The sequence below is a fragment of the Takifugu rubripes genome, chromosome 20, assembly GCF_901000725.2.
Source record: "Takifugu rubripes chromosome 20, fTakRub1.2, whole genome shotgun sequence".
NCBI lineage: Eukaryota > Metazoa > Chordata > Actinopteri > Tetraodontiformes > Tetraodontidae > Takifugu > Takifugu rubripes.
This window is the reverse complement of record NC_042304.1, coordinates 14,576,811-14,591,554: the sequence shown is the minus strand read 5'-3', so window position 1 is coordinate 14,591,554 and position 14,744 is coordinate 14,576,811. Positions and strand designations below refer to the sequence as shown.

Below are 14,744 nucleotides of genomic sequence, written 5' to 3'. Positions count from 1 at the left end.
ACAGCATGGAAATTGAAGAGGAATGTCGTAAGTTGGCGCTCCAGGAAAAAAGTGGTCGGCAAGGAGGAAAATGCCTGTCTAAAGACACCCAAACTACGGTTACTCAGTAATTACTCAAGCTGAAAAATGTCCATTCGGATTTGACGTCGTAGGCAGTTCTCGCCTGACCAAATATCTATAACGTTCAATTTAGGGGTCTAGAGATCTACAGCATGTGGAACTTCCAGATTTTGTTTAGTCTACCAGACTTCTTTTCCTCACCCAACAAGACATTTCCTGTCACTGGACTATAATTATTGCGCAATTTGACGCTGCTATGATCGATATTTACTAGCTATGCTTGATTAAATCACTGTGTGTGAGACATAAATACAAGACTGTTATCTGAAAAGTCATTGACGCAGACTCATAAAAAGCATTCCACTATAACAGGGACATGATCGTTGGGCGGTGCATCAACGGCGTGCAAACGTATCCGAATCAACAAACGCATCACGATGGGTGCACGTCCGGCGACGAACTTGCTGGGTATGACTGGTTTTACTGATCGCTCCCGTTTCATAAGCTAATTATATTTTGGAACAATAGATATTCTGTAAAAAAATAGAGAGAAAGATGGTAAAAGAGAGAGAGCTTGACCCTGCCAACATCACCAGCTCTATTTTCAGAGGGGACCTGCTGTGCTATTCTGGGGCAAGTGCCTGTAAGTGAAAAGAGCGAAGCAGAGGAGGCACAACAGGATGCAGAGAAGAGTAAGATGGGGGCAGGGGCAGGAGCAGGGCAGGGTGTAGCCACCAGATGGGGGGACAAAGGCGCCCCTTGTCCAGGCTCTCAGAGGTCTGGATGGTCGAGTGGAAGGCTGGCAGACCGGCTGGTGAATGTACAAATGAACACGGCTGTTCTCTCACATTCCTCACCGAACCATGTTTAGCCTCCTTTCCCCTCTGGCTGAGTAGCCTTCCCTGTCAAGGCTTCCTGCCAATAATAGACACAGAGGCGCTCTGAGAGGGGAGAACATGGGTGGAGGGTGCTGCATGTAAACCCACCAAACAGCATCTGGGGAGTGTTGCAACCAGCGGTCACTTCTGCTCAGGGTTGAGGCCCACTCCTCCCAAATGTCTCAGCGTATCGTCGTGAGTAGAACAAACACAAATGTGTCACCTTAGCTTCTTCCATACATCGTGCTTTAGCATCTTCCCAAAATGGCATATAAAGTCCCCACAAAACAAAAACGCTTTAAAAATCTTTTAATATAGAGGCTATTTAGTAAGACCACATTATTGAATGTAGCATTTCAATATCAACGTGCAGAACAATTCACTTTTTTAAACCTTAATGTTTTTGGTAGAAAGAAAGCACTGATCTAATGCATGATACATGAGATAATACTGAGTGAACATACCTACTGTATACACGTGCTTGTGGTTATTAAACTGCAATAACCACAAGCCAGGTTAACGATTTCTGCTTCTTTGCCTTCGACACACACTTGCTCACACACACACACGCTCCTTATGGCAGCAGTCCACATAGCAACATGACACCTGGCTGAGGTTCCGGGGTGATGGTTTGACATCCAGCCCTCCAGGGCCATGTCCCTGGGTCAAAGGGCAAAAGGTCCCGCATATCTCTGGGTGACACCTGAGCCGTGTAACTGTGTCCACCCCCAACGTTTAAACACGCACATGCACTCACCAGATTACTGTGACACAAAGAGTGCGCATGTAAGTATGCACGCATACGCTCACTTACACACACGGGCCCGCCTGACCCTCCTCAGGCGCTCGGCCACTGACACCTCTTAACAAAGGCCAGGAATTTATGGCTTCTTTTCACAGCACTGGCACCAGACAGGTGTAGGAGGAGGGTGTGTGTAAAATATGACGTGTCTCCAATCCTCTATGTGCATGCAAAACTGCTCAAAATGGATTTAAATGTCTTTCAATCAAACAGAAGAGGTGCGTGCATGCAAGCGTGTGTGTGTGTGCGTGTGTGTGTGTGTGCAAGAGAGAGTGAAGCAGACACAAAGCAAACTCTTGATAAGGCCTCAGAGGGGGACGGCTATCTCCTCGGTCTCCTCCGCAGAACCACTCGAGTGTGTCTGTGTCACAGCTGCCAAATCTGTGCATTAAATATAAAGACAGAAAGACGCCGGCTGTGCTGACAAACAAGGGGAACGTAAATAAGCAGATGAATGCGCGTAGCTGGCCATTATGTAGCTTCTCGACGCGGCGACCGAGACGCTTGGGTTCGAACTCATTCAGCGCTGGAACGCCTTTCAGGGGCCGCGGCAGGTTGATCACAATAGCTGCTAATATATCCAGGCATGCAGGCCTTCCCAGTAGCACAACATGGCCCCCTGCCAATGCAGCCCTCATGTACTTAGGCCTCCTACCACTGCAGGAATTCCTGCTCTGCTGTAACTCAGCCGACACACTGGCTGCTCATTCTCAACAGCTTCCACCAGCCGGTCACGTTGTAAAGAACGCGGCGCTAACGGTTACACGGCGGCTGCCGTCAAATGAGTCCAGAAACAAATAGGTTTGTCAGCAAGAAGCGGGATTTTTATTGCCTTAAAACATCACTTAATTCTTTTTCTTCCTTAATGTGTTAATTAGAATCAATGTCTGAAGCCAAATATGAGCAGAAGCAAACTCAAAATCAGCGTTCAAGGTTTCAGCAGTGTGAAAAGTCTCTTTCTGTCCTAAATAATCACACTAAATGTGTTTAATTCTCTAAATGAACATCCTTTATTCATTAGATTGACGAAAGGACCAGAAGCATTTAATTTAGTTTGAGCAATGTTCGGTACAAGTCCAACATTTGGGAGGAAAGAAATTTGCTGAGGTTGCAAAATCTGCTCAAAAATGAAGCACAGATGTCAAACACTCGCAGAAAGAACTTTCTTTTAAATCTCTCTATCTCTACAGCAGCAACACCACTTTTAAGAATTCTAGAAAATTAATCTAACAGAACAGGGAAATGCAAAGTTCAAACAGTAATATTTCAAGTTAAACTTGACTTGGATTTCACGATAAAACCTGATCCAACTCCATACTAATGATAACATCCAGGTATGTATCTTATGTGCCATTATTGTTGCATCCAACTAAAATAAAAGTAAAAGCTGCAACAACTGACATTTTGTTGATTTTGCGATCCATTTGCCGACTCATCACATCATCAAAGAATCCAGATCTGGGTTTCAGCAGCTTCTGTGGTGATGAAATGAAGAACAGACCAGAAGGAAAGAGCCAGGAGTTGAGTTGAACTTCACATCTAGAGCCAAACTAAAGAATCTGCTGCTTTGAAGTTCAGGTCTCACAGTATCGCTGTTGACTTCCTCCAGGCCCATCTGTGAACCCACCATCCAGGGTCAGATACCAGCTCTCACCTCTCATGTTACCCACGGAGCTAATTCTCAAAATGCAGTCACCATTTTGATGAAAACAACCCCCAGAAATAGCGCTGATCCCATTCTGAGTCAGTCCAGATGCCCCACGCAAGCACAAAATGGAACAAGAGATTGGCAGGACACCTCACACACCACCCCGAAAGTCCATCAATCATTATTCTCAGTACAAATGGAGCATTCAGATGGACAATAAGTCAGTCAATAGGCAGCACACGAGGAGTCTGGAGTGTATCCGGAGGGTCGGGGGGGGATCAGCCAGCCGAACAGAGGAAAACTCTGGCTGCAGAGAGTCATCTACATCTGCACGGCTTCATTAATTCAGCAGACACTTTTATTCAGGGAGCTGATAAAACGGGCTGTTTATTAAGACTTGAAAAGAGAGGAGACAAAGGTTTCGAGTAGTCTGGCTGTGCTGTCGAAAGCCTATTTCACCAACGGAGGCGGTGCACCAACCCTTGATGTGTTCTCCCACACACAGAGGAGGTTGATGTGGTGAAGATGTGGCTCGCTGAGGTCTCGACAATGTTGGAGGACGCACGTTTAAAAGGGCTTTGAATCGCGCATCGCTTTGTGCATAATGAAACTTTTCTTTTTAAATTGAACATCTCATTGATTTTTTTCTATTTAATTTTCAGTGATGCACAACCACAAGTGCTTTAAAAAACCAAAACAAACAATAACTGCGTTGGGACTTGATTTGATTTTCGTTCATAAGAATGGATATTCGCTACTTAAGCACTTCTGGTTAGATGCTAACTGCATTTTGTTGCCTTGTACTTGTGACATGTGTAATGACAATAAAGTTGAATCTAATCTAATCTAATCTAATATCGGACTAAATGCTAACAACGCTAAACAACACAATAAATTGCATGTTTGGTCGATAGTTCAATCCCTAACACGTGTATGTTATCTTGAACGCTGCCTGGACTCATGGTGTCATTTATGTGGACCATTCGATCTGCGCTGTGCAGCTCGATGAGCCTTTCGCCAAAAATAGAACGTGCGTTGGGTGATATGGAGCAGAGGACGCCATCGGGTACCTGACATCTGCCGTAGCACCAGCTCAACACAGCCGACACGTTGCGACCCAAACAGAACATTTCAGGCCCACTTATTGACCCTAAATACGGGGCGAACGTGAGCAGGATGCATCTGATAAACCCTGAATTAATAACAACCAGAACATTTGGCCCTTTGATTTCAAACCAACAAGGCCACTGAACGTGCACACACGCACCAGTCAGACAACAGTAATGAATGTTCTCCCTCCTTGTTGACACACAGCGGGGCTTGTGGCTCTTTTATGTGCCAGTCAAGTGTGGGCTGGTGCCGCCAAACCCACAAGAATCAATCTGTTACAAAGTCAACAGCAGCAGCGGGGGTGGGGGAGCGCTTCCAGAGCAAGGGTATGAGTGAAGGCGTCCTGTCACAGGCCGCCTGTCGCTAACCAGCGTCACATTTTTGGATTTAAATGAGGCTCAGATCTTTGTTCGGTAATCAGATGATGATGAAACGGGCAGAACAGCACTAATCTCCTTTAAAAGGACCAATTAGGCAACTCATGCGTCCAAAAATACCCACTGCTCTAACTCTTCTGAGAATATCAGAAATAGCTTTCTTTTCTTTGGTTCTGTGTGTCATGACCGTTGTCTTTCCTGGAGCGGCGCCCTGAGACTCATTTGGTGCTGGTTTAATCCTAATCCGACAGGGAAAGTCTCTCAGGACAGAGATTCTCTGAGCTGCACGTGACGCCCGAGACGGCCAAGAGTTAGACGTGTGGATCAAGGGGTTGATCAAGCGCCAATTATTCCAATGTCCTTGCTAAGGACAGATTTATTCTGGGTAATGGAGCAACACCTCAGGTTAGCACTGAGCTCCTTATATGTTGTGGTCTTAGTTTGGGTCTCACTTCCTGGGGGTCAGATTTTCAATTCTCTCTTGGCAAAGTAAGATTATGACATGTTCAACACATCAAACAGTGAGATATTGGTATAAAAAATATTGAGGCAGGTCCCCCCATTATGGTCATAGACAATGTCGCCCTGCCATGTTTCCATGGTAACCTGGAATAAACAAACCTTTCTGAACAGAATCTTTAATGATAATAATAAGCCATGATCGCTTGATCTTACACACTGGACCTCTCCAAACCAGTCATTTCACTCCTTACCGCCCTGGGTTTAAGGAGCACTTTGTTCTACAACTGAACACCAACACCACGAAAGTGTTGACAATTATAGGCTGCGTTCAAAATGCACCGATGGGTTGAACTCAGCAGTGGAACGCACACAAAGCGTGCGCTGAGAGGAAGCCAGAGCGTTCATAATAGTTTCTGCTTTTGTCTTGAAATGGAGAAAAAGGTGAAAAACACGGAGGATGAAAGAAACGTACAGCTCTTTGTGCGAGTCACACGTACACAGATATCCTTTCCTCCGAGGAATGCCGTTACTGAATTCCTCCTGGCTAATGTCCGCCTCAGTTTAACTAATGAGAGACGCTTATATGGACTGATATGATCAGACAGCCAAAGCTCCTTTCAGAGCAAAAATAGGTGTGAGGCTTCGTTTGTTCTTCGATTCAAACACTCAGGTTTGAATGTAGTCACCGACGTTATTCCAATGTTCCGACATCTTAATCAACGCATTCAAATGTCAGGACTTGCGAGCAGCTACATAAGACTGTGGATGCTGTGACGATTAATGTCAGCACGAGCTGTAATTAGTGATCAAGGCGTGAGAACATCGACTGAGAGACCAAACAAACAGCACATAGCTTTTGGCTCCGCAGCACCTCAAATGTGCACGAATGAAAACAGGTTCAAGATGCGGAAAAAGGAGGAAATCCATGAGGTTTCTGCCATACCTGCGGCCCTGCTGGCTCCGCCCTCCTCCTGAGGTTTACACACCAGCATCTGTCTGTGCAGCAGGAGCGTCTCAGCGGAATTTGCACCGTTCCCCTGGCTCCCATCTCCCGAACCGCCACTGCCGAGGTTTTCTCCAGGCACCTCCAGGAGATGCCCTACGTCCCCTCCCCTGCTGGGCCTCCTCTGAGGAGCCACTCGAGACGGGACCAAGAGTCGCACGGAGGGCCGGTGAGAGACCTCTGGCTCCTCGTCCTCAGGGATGGGGTTGTACCAGATCTCTCCTTCGTCATCGGCATCATTCTCCTCTGCAGGGTCCACGCTCCGAAACTGAGCGGATTCCTTTGACTGGCAGATGTTCACCTAAAATATCAGACAAGCTAAAGATGACCACCTCCAATGAAACATCCTCAAGTGTCCTATTAGGTAGAAATAATGCGTTGTTGAAACTACAGTCTCATCCTTGTTGGTGCTAAACTCAGCACACAAACAAAGAGCTACGCTAAGCTAACCACTCTATGTACCGTCAAGACATATGACGGCTAACCTGAGGCAGGTGTAGGCGTGCCGGCCGTGTTACTGTCGCTGAAATTCTTATTTGGTCCGGACAGGGACAAGGCGGCGGCTGATGGGAGCCCTGACTGCCCTCCTCCTCGGCTCCCAGCAGTCCCGGGAGCTCATCCTTGCTGCAGTGATTCCTCCCCAGGGAGCTCTGCTGCAACCAGTTGCGCTTCTTAGAGACCGTGATGGTGGTGAGCGGCTGCCGCCACGTTGGATGACTTTCACCGGGCTGACCATTAGCGCAGGGTGTCTGGACATTCTCAATGAAAGCTAACAAAAAGAAGAAAGAGGGTTAAACTTGGGGATTTTATACTCAGGAACATTAAAAAACAAATTTGACAGGAAACCATTATCATCATCATCATCATCATGAATGAACTTAATGATTTTATCTCGTGTCCTGTCAAGTTTTTGAGAAAACATCTGTATCAAGAAACCACAAGGTAATGACCACTGATTGACACCCTTAGATTTTATAGCCTCTCATTTGTCCTCTGGGTCATTTCTCTGCTGTTAAACGTCATCAGTTTGATTGAGGTCAAACACCTCCTGTCTTCCTTAATAACGGCTGAGAGCAAGAAATGGACCTGGAAACACATGACAGAGCAACGCATCACAGCAGCGAGAAGAATGGGGAAAACTACTGCTGAAATAGCAGCAACCAGTGAGTGAAAAGGAGGGATTATAAAAATGGTGGCCTGTTTTTTTAATGTCCCCCACCTCCCCCCCTAAAAAGCAGGATAAGGCTGCGTTGACGTAGGTCTCTATTTTCCTCTGCAATCAAATATAAAAGATCTCGCGTTCCTAGAAATCCAGAGCAGACAAGAGATCCGACCCGAGAAAAACAACCTCCGAGCGTGTGCGTGATGGTTGATGGGCACGTTCTTGCTCTGACATGTAGAGCAGCATCGCGTAAAAGACTGTTTTGATCCTCGGCAGCTCCCAGACAAGCCCCTCCACATGCTATAATGACAACTTCTCCTTTCCACAAGGAAATGTGTTTGGTGCGCACGCCACGCTGACATCCAGCAAATTACAGACTCCGGATTATTTTCTCTCTACAAAACATTGAAATTGAGCACAGGGCATCCAGCAGGTCCCTGGGTTGCATTGTTAAAAATGTCAAAGGAGGGGCTTTCTTGGGGGTCTGCTTTGAATCTTTTTTATAACCGAGTCAGTGAAAACGAAGGTATTTTGGGTTGCTTTTATTGGCGAAGCCTTGTGCCAGCCAGAGAACCTTTACTGGGGTTTAAGATGTGGCCGAATGCTGACGGCCGCATCAGCTAAGCAAACAGAGCAGAGCGGAGTCGCTCACCAACGTAATCACTCAAGAGCTGGACCAGAACGGCAAAGTTACCCGAATCACGCAACCAAGTCAAAGGCAACTGTTGAGAGAAGCGGAGATTCCCTGTCGGCCCAGTCAGAGAGCTGCAGTGTGTCGCACGCCACCTTTAGCACATCGGTGCAGAAAAGACTGGAATGTTTTTGTTTCTCTTCTGAATTTTAGTTATAATAAAAATAAAGTTCTGTCGGTGCTCATAAATACACAAACCTAAACAAAACAAGTCTCGGAACTTTTATTTCCCCCCGAACCTACTTGAGGAACACGCCGGCCTTGATCCCTCTGCGTTCCGGCTGATTACATAAGGCACCACTGCCTAACTGAAACAGCTTGGTCAGAATAGAATCCACCTTTTGAGGCATTCCTAACCTCTCGAAACAACAAACAGCAGTCGAACTAGGAAATCACCGCCCATCTCGGCCCCTCTGTCATTCATTTCATTTTAATTTAAACACAGCACTGTGCTGCTAGCATACAGAGCACATCTTTAGCTATTTCCTCCATTTTGCTTTGTTTAAGTTAAGGAAGGATTCCTGCCAGAAACAGATGAGATGAACTGGTGTGTTTGTGTCTGGATTAAGGCTGCCATATAATGTATCCTAACATACAAACACGTACATGATTTAATATATCTCAATGAACTCATACAGATTTTGTCCAGCAGTGATTTGAAGGCCCAGCAAGCCCGACTCTAAGACAGAGAAAAGGTTTGTTTTCCGGCCTCCTTGAGCTTTCTACAAACACTTTTTAACTTGTCAGTCCTCTCCAGACATGTTTATAACTTTTTCAAGTGGAAAAAGATCAGCCTCAACCTAAAAATAGACCCAAAGTAAAGGTTCCTGAAAGCAGCTTTATGTGTTTTTATGTCAGGAGTCTAAAATGGAAGAACACAGCTCCATCTCCAGGAAATAAATCTTAGGATGACAAAACTGTAGCTGGAAAACAAGGAAGATGTTGGTTAGGAAACAACTTTTTTGCGCCAAAATGGAGGAAGATGTTAAACTATTTCACCAGTCGGCACGCTGGTAAGAAGTCTAAACAGAGGTGCGATGGTTGCACACGGAGGTGTTGTCAGCATGCCATCGTCTTTAAGGGGTCTTTCATAGCTGAAAGAGGAAGCGTGTTCTGACACGAGCAGCATTCCAGACCACAGCTCCGTGTTTACAGCCTCGCCGCCACCGCTGCCGTCTCCTTCCGCCGTCACACTCCTGAAGCTGGTGCATGACGGAGGGTGGACTCAATGAGGAAGAGTTAAACCACAATCCGACATCCAGCCATGAGGACACTTGCACTTTTTCACATCCACAAAGCTGTGATTTGCCAAACATTTGAGACACTTTAAGAGATGTATTTGTTTTACACCCTTTGCAACAATGGGTTGTAAAACTAAAACAATCACTAGTCCATCCTCAGAAGTCTTAAATAAGTAACAACCTTTATAAAAGTTGTGTCTGTTGGAAACTGGGACAGCATGAAAAATTACTGCCCACTAATTTGTGTTTCGGTGTAACACACAATGACAGGTGTTTTTTAAGTAAAAGGCAGAGTGAAAAGCAAAATTGATCTGATTTAAATTTGCTTAAAAGAGGCTGACAGCCTTATGTCTTGATGGCGTGACGATGATGTGTTCAGGGCACGGAGCGCTGACACCTTTGACCTGAAGGCCACAGATGGTCCGAGCACACAAAGCACAGGCGCACATCTGAGTGAGGAAATAGAAGCCGGAATGTGGAAGAGAATACGGAGAGGAAGGATATTTCCTGGACATGCTGTTGTCCCTACATGAGCCCGATATTAATCCAAGTTCTAATTATATTCATGTCCAAAACCCTCTGACTGATTCCTTTTTCTCTTTTGAGTCGGTTCCCAAAAGGCTTTTCTCTTATTTGCTGAATCCCTTTTGCTTCATGGAGGCTCCTCTTTTGGCAAAACACACAGCAGTTCGTTCCTTCTCTGTACAGACAACACTTTGTTGAGTTTGCAACCCCCCCAGAAAAAAACCCCCAGAAGGAATCTGGTGAGATGTGCCACATCCCTCATGACGCTCATTCATATGATAATGAGGATTCTCAGTGTAGATTTTTCTTTTTACACCAGTGCTGCGCTGAGGTCGTCTGGGGTTGCGTCACATGTCAACACTTGCACCCCGTTGAGGCATCCTGACAGCGGAGCCTGCTGATGCTAATGCTAACGCTGCCTCTTGATCCACTCTTTTCAATGCCGCAGCTCTTTCAGTGCACCTTCTGTCTTGTCTCATTGTCAAGCTTTTAAAAAGAAGAATCCTACACGGTCAGCTCAAACACATTGAATTTGCAACATGTTTCCCATTAAACCGTTGGGTTACTAATTTAAAAGACCCAAAAGTGTTGGCACAGCACTCTGCAGCAACACCCCGATGTGCTTCACAATCCCTTAAAAGGCCCCAGTGCCATCATTTGATCTGTCTTGAGCGCTACTATCCTCCATAAATCTGTCCTAGTGACAAACTATAAAGACAGATGATTGTAACCCACACGAGGAGGAAAGAACGCTAACACGCTTTCTGGCACAATGCAGCAACCACTCCACGCTGCGCCGACATGATTTGACAGCGGTCGAGGGGGGGATTGTGTTACACCTGCACGCTCGTCTCATCTCCCTCTTTGTATAATCTCAACAAGAAGGGATTACTGTAGGAGGAATGTTGGGGACTACTGAGGAGAACTGTGCCAAATGCAAGTTAGGTGTCGCTTTCAAAATAATAGCATCTAAGATTACTGTCAATTTCAGGAGAATATCGATACGCCTTTCAAGACATTTCAGGGAAAATGAAGGAAGATGAGCGCATCTGAAGACGCGTTCCCAGCCATTTTACACCAAAATATCCACTGACATAATGAAGAATTTCAAACTAAGACAAGCCTGACCTTTGAGGGCATTTCTGTTTTCTTTTTTAGCGGGTCTTCTGAGCCCAGCACCGGACCTTAAGAAATACTTAAACGCCCTTCATTTTGTTCATTCATTGGGGAGGACTTAAGTGGAACAACGCAAACAAGTGAAACAACAGCAAAGGCATCCTAAATATTCAATCCAACGTCTCTTTTCCATGCAAGTTACCATGGAGCTGTCCAGAGCAAATGACTGGGGTGGAAGGCAACATGACAGCCCAACCCCCATGGGCACACACACACACACACACACACACACACACACACACACACACACAAACTGCAGTTACACTCTGCGGTGGCTTCTCCTACTTTAGATTCCTCTGGCCACAGCTGTGGAAATGTTCAGTCGGGACAGAAAAGGGAAATCTGTCCAAAAAGACTGGGGGAAGGGGGGGATAAATGGCCTCCAGAGAGAAACATAAAAAGCTATATCAAGCCTGGTCTTTATTCCCTATGAAAGAGGAAACAGCTTGAGATGTAAATGACGGAGCCAACTTGAGCCAAGTGCAGCTGGGAGTCAAGCGGAGAGGCCTTCCACGCAGCAGGGATCACTTTCTATTTCTGGGAGTGCAACGCACTGACAGTCAACGGCAGCCGGCGCACATGGCGGGTCAAGTGTTTACGTAGGACACACTCTCAGAACGTCACGCACGTTTATAGAAGATAAATAAGCACATGGGAGGCTTGTGCAGAATTATAAAGTGGAATAACAGCTAGCCTCCAAACCGTATCCATGTTGTTGCTAACTGCCTTATCATCGGTTGCAGCCACATCAGGGCAGCGGGGGCCAACACTTTCTGTTGGAATCACTCAATATAAGAGCAATAAAAGTGTGGCCGATTGTTTTAAATGGGGCGATCACCGGCATCAGATAAGGAAGACATACAGAGAGCCTGTTCCACTGGTAGGTCCAGATTAGAATGTCTCCAAGATGGATCTCACTCTTGTTTTCATAGCTGAGCAAATTCAAAACCAATTATTATCCCACGTAAGCACCCCCCCCTTTCCCCAACGCTCGGTGCTGATAGCGTGTCACTCACAAGCGTGTTTGTGGTTTCGTGATACGGATGTTCTCCCTCTTTTGGCGCTGCGTCACAAACGGAACATCAGAGCATAATCAAAACGTCACCTCGCACGTCATCAGACATCATATCAAAACAGAGACCACCACCACTACTGAAACGAGAGGGAGTTAGTTGTTACTGAACTACGCTGTGAGTGATCCGACCTATGACCTGATGTGCGATTAATTGGTTGTTAAGATGCACCTAAATTAGTGTGAAGGACAGAACCCGTCACCGGTTAAACAGCCTTAAAGGAAAAGCAAAGAGGTCTGAGGTGTCTCGTCCCTTTGCTTTGCATCCAGGAGGTCAGGAGTGCAGTATGAGTGGAGGATGGCAATTATCAGAGGAAGAAGGGTGAAGGAGGGCGCTGATTGAGAAGATCCACGGGAGTTGAGATCACTCCGTGTAGCCGTCCTACCTGGCTGCTGCAGTTGTGGCGACTTGATTGGAGGTGACTTGGCTTTGACGGGTTTAACCCGCTGACCGGCGCTCTGAGACCCCGCCTTACACCCACAAAGGTTAGCCTGAGGAGGCAAGGCCGAGCCCTCGATGCGCTGCTTCATCTCAGAAGACAACATGCGTCCCTTGTGCATCCACTCCTGCATTTTGTTGACGGTGACCCCGTGGCCCTTGCGGATGGAGTGGGACCGCTCTTCGCGCCCTTTGCTCTGCTTCTGCTTGTTGCCGTGACCCCGATGCGCCGTCGCGTCGGCGTTGCTGTCGGAGGAACCGGTGAGGCTGTTGACCGAGCCGCTGCTCTCGTTCAGCTGCTCCCCCCGCTCCTCGTCTCTGCCTGGCTCCTGCAGCACCTCGTCGCCGCTGACGGCCTCATAATACGCAGGAGGCTCTTCGGATGCTTCGGCCTCCGCGTCTGCTGCGTCACCGAAAATCTCTGGACCCTGCACCTCGGAGACTCTGACACAGAGCGGAGCTCCTCCTGTGTACCTGATAGCTCCGTCGCTAGCAGAGCGCAGTAAAGGGGGTCTGACCGTGACCGTGGACAGATTCTCCGCGCTCTTACTCTTCGAGCTGCAGTCTTTAAAGCCTGACTCGGTGTTTCCGCTGAGGCAAAGCAGAAGCGAGTTGGCGTCAGACACCTGCTGAGGGCTGTGTTCGCCTCCTGACGACCAGGAGTCGCTGTCCATGTTTTTAATGGACAACCTGGAGCACAGGCTGTCCCTGGAGTGGCTACTGCAAGAGGATGCGGCCTGCTGTTCAGTTAAACCGCAACTAATCTGCTGCACATCCAGGTTGATATCATTCATAGCACTGATAAGCAGGTAATAAGCTTCCTTCAGTTGGTTCCTGAGCCTGTCTGTTTCCTGTGCGGTGTTACTCTCCTCAGCCTGACCAACATCCTGACCTGACAGAGGCTGCTTCCCGGGCGCTGCTCTTTTACCATCCCTTTTTGCCTTGTAAAAGGGCAGGATTTCATTGTCGTAATAATCCTCATCCTCACTGTTTAAAGTGTATCTCAGTGACTCTGCTGTGACGCGCGGGGAATCCACCTCAATGTCGCAAGTGTCCAACTTAGTGGGAAAAAATGTCGGACTCTGCGGGGCGCCTAAACCTCTAACCTCTCCTCCCTGCTCACAACCTTCAGCGTTTCTGTTTACTATATTTTTATCCGAGTTTGGATACAAGGATGCTGACGTCCGCTGACAGCTACTGTCCAAACCCCAGTTGGTGTTGCGTTCGCTGACGCACGGGCCGCTGGCTGCCATGTGTCGGGACTGTCCTCTGTCCCTGAGCTCGGTCACATCACTCTCAGCGGCTGGACCGGAGCCTGCGTGCATTTCCACCCGTGTTCGACACAAAACGTCACTCGAACTGTCCCCAAAGCCGATTGAATCCCCGACCCTGCACTGGCGCGGCACCGAAACGAAGAGTTTCCTGTGGACGTGCGCTCCATCATGCGTGAGTCCTGCAGGTAGCGTCCTTTTCCCAGAGCCGGGACCCTGGTAACTAATCTCTCCCTCCCCGATCACACGCCCCCCAAACTGCACTGCTCTTTGAAGCGACACCCCTGGGAGTTCCTCGTTAACCTGAACCCTGCCCCCGCTGCTCCGCTCCTGGAGACGCGCGCCGACCGACTCGGCTGCGCGACCCGGTCGGACGATCGCGACCCCCCCGGTTGGCACCGCTGTCCCGTCAACACAATTCTCGTACGTGCTCATTCTCTCTGACGCGTAATCCAGCTCATGGAGCACCACTACCTGGCCAGCCTCGCCGGAGTCTCGCTGCGTTTGCAAAACTTTTTCTTTACCTTCTCGGCTCCCGGTGACCGCAGCAGCGGCCGGAGTCGAGCCGTATCCGCCGCCGACCGTCGCTCCTTTCTTGGATTTCTTCCCTCGTAGTTTCGCTAGTAAAGTCCTCCGCAGAGGATCAGCCATTCCTTTCCTTTACCACCTGTAAATTTCTCCCGGGTTCTATCAACACGTTGGACCGAATCGGTGTTCCTCGCTCGCCGCGGTCAAAGCTCGCCGGGCGGACGGGATCCTCTCCATTCTCCGCTGTCACCTCCACACTGGCGCCTCTCTCCTGGACCTCCGCGTTCGGTCCCACTACC

The 14,744-nt window shown here is 47.8% G+C and overlaps 1 protein-coding gene across 2 annotated transcripts in view; it reads right to left on the bottom strand.

Annotated features, from left to right (window-relative positions):
* The window catches only part of syde2 (synapse defective 1, Rho GTPase, homolog 2 (C. elegans)), a 31,603-nt gene extending 16,859 nt beyond the window's left edge, over positions 1-14,744 (bottom strand). Inside the window, exons 1-3 of one of the 2 annotated variants that reach the window (XM_011615092.2) lie at positions 12,594-14,744; positions 6,826-7,109; positions 6,281-6,641 (exon numbers count right to left, since the gene is read on the bottom strand). In XM_011615092.2, the coding sequence (XP_011613394.2) occupies positions 6,281-6,641; positions 6,826-7,109; positions 12,594-14,568 (2,620 nt within the window). In that variant the 5' untranslated portion in view covers positions 14,569-14,744. The remainder of the gene's footprint in view (positions 1-6,280; positions 6,642-6,825; positions 7,110-12,593) is intronic. The other variant, XM_011615094.2, reaches the window with a different exon arrangement.